The sequence below is a fragment of the Cajanus cajan genome, chromosome 9 (assembly GCF_000230855.2).
Source record: "Cajanus cajan strain Asha chromosome 9, NIPB_CcT2T_4, whole genome shotgun sequence".
Lineage (NCBI taxonomy): Eukaryota > Viridiplantae > Streptophyta > Magnoliopsida > Fabales > Fabaceae > Cajanus > Cajanus cajan.
The window spans coordinates 2,394,631-2,407,255 of NC_138525.1; the positions used below are offsets into that span (position 1 = coordinate 2,394,631).

The following is a 12,625-nucleotide window of genomic DNA, read 5'->3' on the forward strand; positions in this document are numbered from 1 at the left end:
TCCTTTTTCTATTTTGATTTTGGATCAGGGGTTTCAGGTTGGTGCTCACCCCTACTCAAAGATATTAAAAGAGAGAGAAAAAACAAATAAAATGATGTTTTCTAAAGGCCCAAAAGCTATATCTTCAATTCACTCTAATTAAAAAAAATGAGGTATTAATTAAAATTTATACAGATTTCCACAATGAGTATTCGGAAAAAGAATAAGGAAAATTTACAATTATCTGCAGTGGGAGGGGAACCCAAAAAAACATTGATTATCCTGATTCCTCAATAAACACGGTGAAGATGAAATTTGTCTAAACAACTGTCCAACCAGTTTCGTGAGAAGTTTTATTAGAAGGGGATGGGGTTCCAGACTTGGGAAGCTTCTTTGAGAACAAAGATGATTTGCTGTCAAAGAAACTTGAAAAAGAATGCCGACCTTGTTTTTCTTCATCGTTTATCTGATCTTTTGTGACAGACTTTCTCAATAGTTTATCTTTGCCGCCAAAGATAAGGCTAAGTCTCTTAAACGGGCTCTTTGGTTCATCAGTAATCGTAGTTGATTCTTCTGTCTGCTTAATCATCTTTAGTGCTTCTTCAGGATACAATAACATTTTCTCCACTGTTTCATATACCTATGCAGGAACGTGAAATTATATTATTAAAAAATAATTGCAGATAAAAATCAACTACCAACAGTATAATCATGATTTACATTTCCAGTCAAATCATTTTTCGTCCCCATTGGCTTACAGGTAAGGTTATCTTGCACAACGAGCGTGTATGCTCAAGAAAGCAAACTAAAATGTTCTAGAAGGTAGGCTTGGTAAAAGTTACGAGTTTCACGCATTGTGATAGTCCTGAAGTGCTCCTTTTTCTTTAAGACCTTTATAAATTTATTTATATAGCGAATGGCTCTTCAATTACGTGGGCAAAGCAAGAACTTTTTCCACTGGGATACATGTCATATTGACCATTTATTTCAATTAAGTAATAATCAATAATATAGCCTAAAGAATACCTACCTGGACAAGATCATCAACTTTCTCATTCAACTTGTCGTTGCATTGACAACCGATAATTATGTACTCCTTGCAGTCATAGAATAACTTCGAGAAGTCACTGTTACTAGACAGCGTAGGTTCGGCAATTGCAAATCCTAAACCCAGCTATATAATTAAAACCAGAGGTTATGTTAGAAAGGTATAGAAGCAAACATTAAAAAAAAAATGTATAGAAATGGTATAAGCACCAATAAATATCAATCAAATCGAGTCAACTTGTTCAAAGAAGAAATAAAATGCTGAAATTCTATCAAGAAACTTTACAAAATTACATGATTATGCATTAGGATAATCGTCAATTAAGCAATATTTTAAAACAATATACATTATATATTTTATGTAATTTAAAAAATATGAAATAATTAAAAGAGCAAATGCATTAATCTTCATAAAACTTTAACAGCCAATGCTATTCAAGTCTGTATGGCAAGGAGTTTTAATTTTGATTTAGAAACGATGTCTTATTAAACGTTTGTTTTACATTTTTTTAATTAAGAAAAAAGGACAACTATGTTTAATATTGTCTTTAATAGACAGTAAAATTCCGGTGAAGGCTATCAATTTTCTTTGAATGACATAGGCTATTAGTCCTCCTATGAAGCAGAAAGAACATCCCCCTCACAACCACAACAAAAGCTTTATGCCCCCTTACTTAAACAGCACAATATTTAAAGTAATACTATATTTCATCTCTTTTAAATTTATATGGGAAGATGATGAGTATGTTTGTACAGTTTCCTTGTTTTCCTTTTCCCTTTCTCAAAACTAAAAATTTTGATCTAGTACACCCCCGTATCCAAACCACGCATCAGAGATTTGACTACTCCGGTTTGAGCCAGTTCAAAACACAAATTTGAAGAATGTATACTAACAAATGTTTTACAAGAGGCTGGAGCCAGGTCAAAACACAAGAATTGAAATATTTTTATAACAACAATTTTTTTTAAGTATTAAAAATATTTTTTAAAATAATTAATATCGATACAGATTATGGATAATGATGGGCATTTTTATCGAATGAAATGAGCATTATTAGACCAAAAAAAATCTAAAACTGCATAATATGCCTCTTAAGAAATTTTCCAATAGCATTAAGAACACAATTTATCCAAAATATCTGCCCCGACTTTGCAAATGTTTGCAAGCCTAAGGTCACCAAAAACTAAAGCAACAAAGCCACTCTTCCACAAGGTCAATTTTCAAGATTCTTCGCAGATTGTTTTGATAATAGAGTACTGCATATACGCAGTCTTACATCTGTAGGAACTTTTAATTCCTCATCAATCAGAGGACAGTAATGTTTCCACCTATCTGGTAACATATTAGTGAGTGCCTAAGAAATCACTTTAAGAAGCAGGCTCTAACATACATGCAGATAAGGTTATTGTCTACTTATGGCATACCAGTGTCATCATTCTACTTAGTTCTTGATAGGTACCTTCATGACTCAAGTCTATCGCTATATATTCAACAATCTGCTTTAGATTCATTCACCAGACTCCAAGAAATAAGAAAACACAAGTTTCAAATAAAAAAATTAATGCGCACCATATATAAGTACCAATATTAATATACTTCACGGATCCATTATGTAATGACAAATGAGAACAGTTTATACACAACAAAATTAATTAATGTGATAAAAGATAACATAAAGAACTTACTAAAGACATAAACAGCTGTCCAAAAAGATCAGAAGGATGGATGTCCTCAAATGCACTGAGGATGCCCTCCCTATAAACAAATGTAACATGGGATACAAGAGATGTCTTTAGGGTGGAAACACATAAATTAATGCAAAAAATCCTCATCATCAACTTACACTGCCAAATCCTCATCAAATAGAGGTGCCTGCTTAACAGCAGGTACTGGTTTAGATGTTTCCCAGAGTTCACGCCACAAATTACCTATCATTAACATGTAATGAAATTCAGAAAAGTAAAACAATATGAAATCAGAAAAAAAAAAAAAAAACAAGTGCTTAACAATTCTGATGTTTTATGCAGATTGTGTTGCAATAAAAGCAAGACTAAAATTCACCAAAAAAAGAAAGCAAGACTGTAAGACAGTACTCAAGATTCACTTATCAGCATATGTTTTACCATAGATATGATGTGATATCCAGTTTAGGCAATATATATCTTTCTTTTTTTTTGCTTACATAAAGTTTATGCAATAAGCAATATATATCTTGTATAAATGATATAAAGATTGAGGAATAGGTCTCAAACACTTTCAATTCCATAGTTTGCCCAAGGCATTTGGGAATATGAAATCTGGAATATCCATGCTGATATCAATTCACTGACAATGAAATTATTAATTCAACATTCAAAATTGTTCAAACTCTACATTCAGACATTCAGGAACCAAAACTGATCGGTTTACAGCAAAAGTTCTTACATCAGCCTGCAATAAACAATTCCTATCATATCTAGTGTAGATTTCATGCATACCTTTCTCACAACTCACCAAAGCACGACCTCTTTAGAAATCAAAGCCATAAAAAACACATAAATGATGGTAAAATTTATAAGCATATAGCAAAAGTTTACTCACAATTAGTCACAAGATACAGTGAACAAAATATTTTGTTTCAAGGAAAGTAAATCCACCTTTTTATCAGAAGTTGATGGTCCTTGACATAAAAATAAATAAATAAACATAATTGTGTTACAGCAGACTTTAAGCATCAATCTACAATGGAAAAGATTGAAAGTACACCTTCTTTTTGCATTCGCCGACTTAGTTGACCTCTGGCAGACAACGACTCACCATTATCAAAAACATCACTATCCTCAACACATGCCTCATTATCTGTCCAATCAGGAGGAGAGTGCCATCTTACAAAATCCTCCAAAATACATCCAGGATTTGCAGCCTAAAATATGATAACAAACACAACTAACTCAGACAGAACATTAGACACAATCAAAATAGTAAGAAACATTTAGAAGTGACAAAAAGTCCCCTTCAAGGGTGAGCCTGACCTTGAAAGCCTGCATATCTGAGAGCAGTTGAGAGCACCCAGCGCCAACACTGACCAAAACAGGTAACATAGGAATCAAGAAATGCCTACTGATTTTAACTATAAGCTATTAAATAATTGATGCACATCTGCAAGTAAATAAAGCTAGCATTTACATACTAGTTACAAGAGAAAAGAATATATGATCATCAATGTTGTAAATAGGAGTGTCTTAGGAGATTTGATATTATTTTATAATCTTTTCTTATTTCCTTTATTTTTGTTTATTTTCATAGTTACTTGTTTTAGGGACAGATGTATCTCTTTAATAGGGTAAGAGAAGAATATAATTAGTGTGAAACAAATTAATAGAATCCTCTTTTTCCGCTGTCCTAAAATCAGAAAAATCTGAGTTGTTGCCACCCTCTCCACAGCTGCTGGTAAAGTTAGCATTGAGCCAAAAAGGAGGGTCCATTGTCAGCAATCGCAACACAATGAGTCGCATAGTTGGAAACTTCCCCACGCACCGCCACAGTTCGCCTTGTTTTCGGGTGCATGTAGGACACATGTCCATCTCTAACGAGACCCAGTTGCCAACAACCATCCAAATAGGTTTGTTGACGACCCCCTAGCCCATTCCAAGGGGTGATGTCGTCTAGATCCTTCCTATTTAATGTATATCTGAGTTCTTTGTCCCTCTACATGTTTTACCCCCAATGCAAAGGATATGTGAGATGATCTATGTGAATCATTCTCCTTAAAGAAGGATTTTGCTACCTTATATGACATTCAAAGCAAAATTTTTAATACAAAACAAGGAACTATATTTGTCTTGAAGTACCATGGGATCCTTAATGGAATGTGGAATAAGTTGGACCAGCATCAAAGCTTGAAGATGTGTTTGGCATAAAATATCAAAGGAAGAGAAAGTCCACCTTGGTTCCACAGCAAGAGGAATCATTTGACCCATAGGTGGCTGATCCTGATGGTAATTTGGAGGAAGTGTTAATGATGATATTTTTATTGCTTTGAGGAAAGGAAAAATATCTTGTGTTAAATATCGTATTTCACAATATGTTTGTACTGACCATTTGTCTACCTAGTATCAAAGTTTCATGTTGCCATTGATTCAATAAATATCCCAACTTTAGTCCATGAGGCTATGAGAGAAGAGTATTGGATTCTAGCCATGAAAGAAGAAATGAAGGCATTGGAAAAGAACTAAACATGGGAGGTTGTAGACAAGCTCAAAGACAAGAAAGTTGTAGGGTGCATATGGATGTTCATAGTGAAGCACAGAGTTGATGGGGAAGTAAGCAAGATTGGTAGCAAAGAGGTACACCCAGACTTATGAGATAAACTATGAGGAGACATTTGAACCAGTGGCAAAGATGAATACACTACAAGTTAATCTTACAAGTTATATTTTCCCTAACAGCTCATTTTGGCTAAGACTTGCAACAATTTGATGAAAAAAAAATCATCTTCCTGCATGGAGATTTAGAAGAAGTTTACATGGAAATTCTCCAGGATTTGGAGCTTTAGATGAAGAAAACAAAGTATGTAGGTTAAAAAAGGCATTGTATAGACTCATGCAGTCTCCACAAGCATGGTTAGGGAGATTTCCTTGAGATACAAACAGAGTCAAGGCGATCATACTTTGTTCATAAAACACCCCCTAATGGCAATCTCACAATTTTTTTAATCTATGTAGACAACATGATCATTGCAGGTGATGATGAAGAAGAAAAATTGACCCTAAAGAAGAAGCTAGAAACACAAGTTGAGATGATAGACTTAGGGAAGTTGAAGTATTCCTTGGGAATTGAAGCTATTCATTCCAAGAAGGGCATATTTATCTCTCAAAGAAAATATGTCCTTGATCTTCTTAATGAAATAGGAAAGTTGGGATGTAGGACCTCAGGAGTTCCAATTAAACAGAATCACAAATTTGGAAGTGAAGAAAGTTCGTCAGTGGAAAAGTATCAATATCAAAAATTGGTAAAAAAAACTAATTTATCTACCACACATTATACCAAACATTGCCTGTGTTGTAAGCAAGATTGTCAATCTCGAGAGTTTACATAATTTTGTTGAGATCCCATAAACTCAAATCATAAACTTGTAACAATTTACTTAATATAAAAAAATTTGTCATAATACTTATAAATAACATAATAACTCAACATTTCAACTCCATATTAAATTAAAATAACAAATTAAAATATTAAAGTAGCAATGTTTAGTAGCAAATCATGCAAAATTTCACATAAGAGACAAGACACAAGTTATTAAAATAACAAATAAAAAATTAAGAAAAGACTAATTTTTGCTTTTAGCAACAAGGGGGCAAGATTGCCCTAGACTACTCGAGATTGGGCGAAATTGCTCGAGATTGCTCAAAAAAGAGTTTTCTTTCGAGTTGTATAAGTAGGACTAACCAATCTCGTAAACTTGGTAGTTATTACAAGTTGTCACTCAAGATTGATAACCATGGTTGTGAGTGTAGTTAGTCAATTCATGCATGACTCCTGGGAAAGGCATATGCAGGATCATTTAGTACTTAAAGAGGGAAAGGAAAGGATTACTATTCAGAAAAGGAGACACCATGTAAATGGAGATTTATACTAATGCAAGTTATACAGGGTCATTCATAGATAGGAGATCTACTTCTAGATACTACATGTTCCTGGGAAAGTCAACCATCATCATTGCTTAAAATCCAGTTTAACATGGCAAGACCAAGCATATTAAGATAGATAGACACTTCATCAAAGAGAAGTTGTACAATGGTCTTATTGTTACAACTCACATCCCTACAAGACTCCAAGTGATAGATGTACTTACAAAGGGACTTCTTACTAGTAGATTTTAAGAGCTGATAGGCAAGTTGAGAATGAATGGTATTCATTTACCAACTTGAGGGGAAGTGGGGGAAGTGTTGTAAATAGGAGTATCTTAAGAAATTTGATATTATTTTATAATCTTTCCATGTTTCCTTTAATTTTGATTATTTTCATAGTTACATGTTTTAGGGACAAATGTATCTATGTAACTGAGTAAGAGAAAAATGTAATTAGTGTGAAACAAATTAATAGAATCCTCTCTTTCAACTATCAGGGTAATACAAAATAGCAATATGTTAATGTTTTGTTGACCAACTAGTCCACCAATTCAAATTATAGAAATTATTTAAGAAAACATAGCAAAGACACAAGTCATAGGTTCAGACCTCATATTTGCATACCCTGGTCCTGGGAGTATATAGTCATAGATGTGTGTTAATTGGTCATAATCAAAGGTTTAGATCATGTCAAACAATTCAAGAGGCATATAGAAACACATTTAACAAACACTAAAGAGCCCAAGTCTTCATTATATAAATGAGTTAGAGATCCAATGAGAGAGTGAGGGGTTTCTTCTGTTTGAATTGTATTAAATGCATGGATGGATCTTCATGTAACTAGATGAGAGAGGCCCTAGATTCACCTCTAGATATTTTAGAGTTTACATAAGATCTTGGGAACCAAGCTTGATTATCTAATCATAAATAAAGATCATGATACAAAACAGTGAATTGGGATTCATACACTATATATATATAAGGAAAAAGTAAAATGTATTTAGGTTTAAGATAACAGACTATATATATATAAGGAAAAAGGAAAGTGTATTTAGGTTTAATATAACAGACTGGGTCAAAGATGAAACTCAGTTAGCATACAGAGTACAGACCTCCCTGTCCGCAGGACAAACTCCTCTGTTTCCCTGATTAGATCTTCTGTAAGCAAAGGTCCTTCCTACATGAAATGGTCCCAAAGATCTAAAGTATAAGAGTAAGTTTAAATAGCAATTATTATATAGCAAAAGTAAATATTTATCAAACCTGGGTGACTGGAGAATACACAGGCTCGCCAGTTTCCAACAATGTCATATCTCCAGCTAGGCGATCTGCACCAAGTCGAAGAACAAGCTCCCCACTATTTAATCTAGCATATAGAACAGCGCTTGCAGGAGCTCCAGCGTTAGAATCAGTTGATTCTTTTATGGCTGAATTAGCTTGCATCAACATAGAGTCTAGAGATTCAGTGGCAATATTACGGAGCCTTTTCCGAGAGATGCAGCAATTAATTACTTGTAATTGTTGATACAGAAGACATGACTTCAGATCAGGAATCTCATTCTGGGGGACTCCCGGTAAATATTGTTCCTCAGACCAACGTTTTCTAAGCTGTATCAGTAAAATAAATAAATAAGTTTAAAATACTCCTCTTCAGCTGGTGATCAAGGAAAAGTAAAATTACTGGTCCTAGTTAGTTTCAGTTACAAATCCTAAACCAGAAGAAGTTTATATATAATTTCTTTTTTTCCCTTTATGGACAAGCAGATTTGATGAAAAGAAAAAATCAAGGGAAACAACTTTACAATACAAATAGGATTGAGTTGTTTTGAAAGCCCTCTCCACAAATTTTATTTACTAGCACAGGGGAAGGGAAGGATAATTGGATGCAAACATTATTAGACCAGAAAAAAAAAATAAAAAATAAAAAATAAAAACATAAAACAAGGAAAAAATTCACTACCCAATTCCTTAAACAAATGAAGTTCTATAACTTCTAAATAACTATTAAAAATCAAAACAAGCAGGAAACAAAAAAAAAAATGACATATCTCAATATGACATCAAGTAATCTTGCATATTTATTTCCTGTCCAAATCACATGATCTAAGATAAAAATATTAATCTAGTAATGATGATGCACTATATTTCTAAGACCAAAGCCCTTAAACTGACAGTTTCTTAATATAATAATTTATATATAGTGGAAAACATGATCAAAAATATAAATTAAATCTAGAGTTCTGGGAAAGTAATAAGGTGTATGATATCAGAACTTCAAGTTCTTTTCAAGTTAAACATACTTCAGCAACAACCCTGCACCAGAAAATAGCCATTTTTTGGACAGACTTGTAGTTTCCAAGGATTTCAGCTAGCTTAACAACAAGGCTTTCAGGAGGAGCACCATGAATATCTCTCGGAAAAGATGTCATGGCTGTTTTGTCAAGCTTAGAGTTGATATTTCTGCTCAGGAAATCTCCCTCTGCGAACATCTTGCAAATATTACAATGAAAGTGAAAGATCATCGCAGGATAATGGGTTAAAGTAATGAGGACAAGCACAATCCTTTTAACATAATTACATCATCAGCAAGACACCTAAGATTTACATACCTGAATCAAACAGAGAATTAATTAAATGCAAAACTTTCTCATTGTCAGCGAACTCAGAGGTAATTTTGTCCTCCTTTTCACGTATTACTAAAGCCTTAACTGCAGAGAGACTTAAGCCAGCCCTCTCTTTAGCAGGTGAAGAACCTCCTGATGAAGCTATAAATTCTTTCATTGATTTCGCTCTACTTCCAGCCCTAGTCAATAGGTAAAAAAAAATTAAGAGATTAGATATATGCTGAAGCATAAATCTTTCTGAATGATAGAACAAGACTCATGTTGTTGAACTATAAAAACTTGCATTCAACAAATGTGTCAAATATAGAAAGGGAAGTTCACAACCAGAGAAATCAAATGCAACAACATTAAATATAACCTTTGAGTAGTTCACGGAAAGTGGCAGGAAAACAAGGCAACAAAAAGGAAAAATGTTTGCAAACAATCACAACTTACTCAAAAGCTATAGCCAATTGCTTCAGCACTGATGATGAAGGAATGGGATCTTTTGTCGCAGCAGTTAGGCCTTCAACTGAGGGAATTGTTTCTGAAGCCTGAATCAAGGTTTTTTAATAATACATCATTAAAGCAACCCATATGTGTAATTGAATTGGCAATTCAATTAGATACTCATTTATATAATGGAATATGAAAATCAATTAGAAAAACTCAATTGTATCTTTTATTAATTTCCTGGAAAGAGGGACCCCATTAGATTCTTAATGAGCTCACATTACCAATTCATCACAAGTATATACCATGGATTCGTAACTAACAACTTACCAGTCAAAGCTGGTGACACAATCTAACACAGACTATTTTGAAACAAAACGCTCCTAGTCGGCATACATTATCAAATTTTGCTAACATCCTCCTGACATAACTTCCTGTTTATATACTTCAATCATCCACACAAAGTTGGAAGATGAATATTTGAGCTAAAATGTTACAGATTTTCTTACCTTGGCCTCAATATCATTCTTCACATTCAATATGTACAAATTTTCATCATAAAATGGAACCGCCATGTTCGGATCCCCAACTTTATCTGTATCTTCAACTTCTTTTCTCCCTCTCCGAATGTTCTTTATTCTATCTTGCCAATCTGGCTTTATTCCTATATGTGGAGGCCTCCACTTTATATGCTTCAATTCACTGCGATGCTGCACCATCCCATTACAATGACCAATTTTGTAAGTAATCAACTACCATTCGTACAGGACAAATGTATCCTAGCAAGCACCTAGACATAAACACAATCAAGTTTATAAAGAGAGATTTCAAACATCTTTAAGCCAAGATAAGACACGTTTGGGATTACAACTTTCCACTTTTGCAAAGCTCCTGCAAATATTCTAACAATTAATTCTGGGCAAAACAGGGAAGCCATCCTCATGCTTAGTTGGATTCTAAACAAGGGAATGAATTAATTAAAAAACATAGTTCATCAGCTTCACCAAACAATGAATTTCAAGTTTCAACACCCTGATCTAAATATCCCTTCCCTTATTAACGTCAAATTATAACCTAACGAAACAAACAAATATACTTCCATTCGATAACCAAATGCAGTTTCCGGAAATGCATTATTGGCACCACACACCAATCCAACAAATTGGGGGAAAAAAACAAAACAAAATAAACAAAACAAAAACCAATTTGATAGGATTAAAAAATCGAAATACTTAATTAAAATTAAAACCAGACTGATGGATCGTCAGAAATTACCTTGGACTCGTTTTCGTTGTTGTGAGATTCAGCCTCCGGTGATTGCCGTGCGAAGCTATTAGGCGATTGCTTGTCGTGATCTTGTTCAAGGTCAACAAATTGAGTCAATGCTTATTCCGAAAACAATTATTATTCTTATTTTTTTAATTTTTATTTTTTAAAACCTCCCAAAAAGGAAGGGAGTGAAGAGGAAAAACAATAATGCGCATCCGCGAACAATTTAAACGAAAAAAGAAATTAAAAATAGCAGAAAAAGAGGTTGCGATGTGGCGCGAGGAGAACCTCGATCGGATTTGAAATCCAAGAGAACGCGCTCCGCTTTCGCCGCCGCGGAATGGAAGGCGGTCCTCGCTTTCGACACAAAAGTCAGCTCCTCCATTCGCTATGAACGTGCACACGCACACGTGTGCGTTCTTCCTACGAAGATTGATGAGGTGAGGATTCGAGCGTGAACAAGAGTTAGCTATGAGTCATGGCTTTAGTATTTGTAGCAGTCATGGAAGAAGAAGAATAACAACAACAACAACTTGATGCTTATGCTGTGTCTGTGATGCTTCTTCTTCTTCTTCTACGGTAGTAGTGGAAGCTCACAAATTCAGTGGTGCGCACTAAAATATTCGAAATCGAGATTTTTATTTTCTGTTTTTGTTAATAGATTAAAATATTAAATTTGGTTCGTTCCTTTATATGTGTAAGAGGAAATTGATAAATGCGTTAAATCACAGTGGCCTGGCCGGCCTTGAATATTTTTCTGGATATTCATGCCGGGACCGTCCAAACTTTTCATACCATAAAATCGTATAATTCGAGAAGAAGAAAAAAAACAATATGAACAATCGCAATTGATTTGATTTGAAAACCATTTTTTTAACTTAATGTAACAAATCAAATTAAAGTAATTGTTGATGTTATATTATGTGCAAGTTAATTGATTTATAATCAAAACCATTTTTTATAACTTAATGTAAAAATCAAATTAAAGTAATTGTTGTTGTTATATTATGTGCACGTTAATTGGTTTATAATAAATGTCTTTTAATTTGTATATTAAAATTAATCTTGAATATATTTTTAGTCTATTAAATTTATCATAAATTTATTTTTATTTTTTAAATTTAAAATTATTATTTTTAGTCTTTATAATTTTTAAAAATATTATTTTAGTTCTTCAATTCATCAATAATATTTAAAATTGAAAATTTTAGATAATAATGTATCATCAATTATGTTTATGTGATATTTTAACTAACAGAGACATTTTTATGCTATAGGATTTGATAGATTTTTGAACAAAATTTAAATATAAGAATTAAAATAATATTTTTTGAAATTATTGAAACTAAACACTAATTTTAAATTTAAGGGATTAAAAATAAATTTATTTTAAATTTAAAAAATTAAAAACATATTTAAACCTTTAAATTATAAAAATATTATAATGACCCGTTGTATTATGAATTACTAGTAGCGGAAAAATACAAATACAATTACTTAGGATTAACATATGTATAACACCTAGATATACAAGCCATAATATATACATATGTAAATGTTTCATAACATCTAGAATAATGCAATAAGTATAGAAGTACATAAATATGTATAGTAATCCAACATTAAAATAGTAATCTTAAATTGTTGATCAAACAACATTA

The 12,625-nt window shown here is 32.9% G+C and overlaps 1 protein-coding gene across 2 annotated transcripts; it reads right to left on the reverse strand.

Moving 5' to 3' along the window:
- Window positions 1-138: 138 nt before the first annotated feature.
- On the reverse strand, window positions 139-11,636 carry LOC109818390 (Rab3 GTPase-activating protein catalytic subunit). 2 transcript variants are annotated; one of them, XM_020383843.3, is made up of 14 exons: window positions 11,253-11,636; window positions 10,971-11,050; window positions 10,205-10,405; window positions 9,699-9,796; window positions 9,249-9,442; window positions 8,940-9,118; window positions 7,903-8,247; window positions 7,752-7,816; window positions 4,039-4,087; window positions 3,773-3,929; window positions 2,871-2,955; window positions 2,713-2,782; window positions 1,010-1,153; window positions 139-619 (listed from the first exon to the last, which is right to left on the reverse strand). In XM_020383843.3, the coding sequence occupies exons 1-14, from the start codon at window positions 11,347-11,349 to the stop codon at window positions 299-301; spliced, it is 2,085 nt and encodes a 694-aa protein (XP_020239432.1). In that variant the 5' UTR covers window positions 11,350-11,636; the 3' UTR covers window positions 139-298. The 2 variants fall into 2 exon arrangements, with proteins under 2 accessions (XP_020239432.1, XP_029124638.1); XM_029268805.2 differs by lacking the exon at window positions 11,253-11,636 and having other exon boundaries at window positions 10,205-10,485; window positions 10,971-11,172.
- Window positions 11,637-12,625: the final 989 nt, after the last annotated feature.

Excerpts from the sequence above, each read along its gene's own strand:
- LOC109818390 (XM_020383843.3), bottom strand. The coding sequence starts at position 11,349 with ATGGAGGAGCTGACTTTTGTGTCGAAAGCGAGGACCGCCTTCCATTCC. Across the intron at positions 9,119-9,248 it reads TAATTCTCTGTTTGATTCAG|AGGGAGATTTCCTGAGCAGA; the intron begins GTATGTAAATCT and ends AGATGTTCGCAG. Across the intron at positions 2,956-3,772 it reads TCGGCGAATGCAAAAAGAAG|GTAATTTGTGGCGTGAACTC; the intron begins GTGTACTTTCAA and ends TGTTAATGATAG.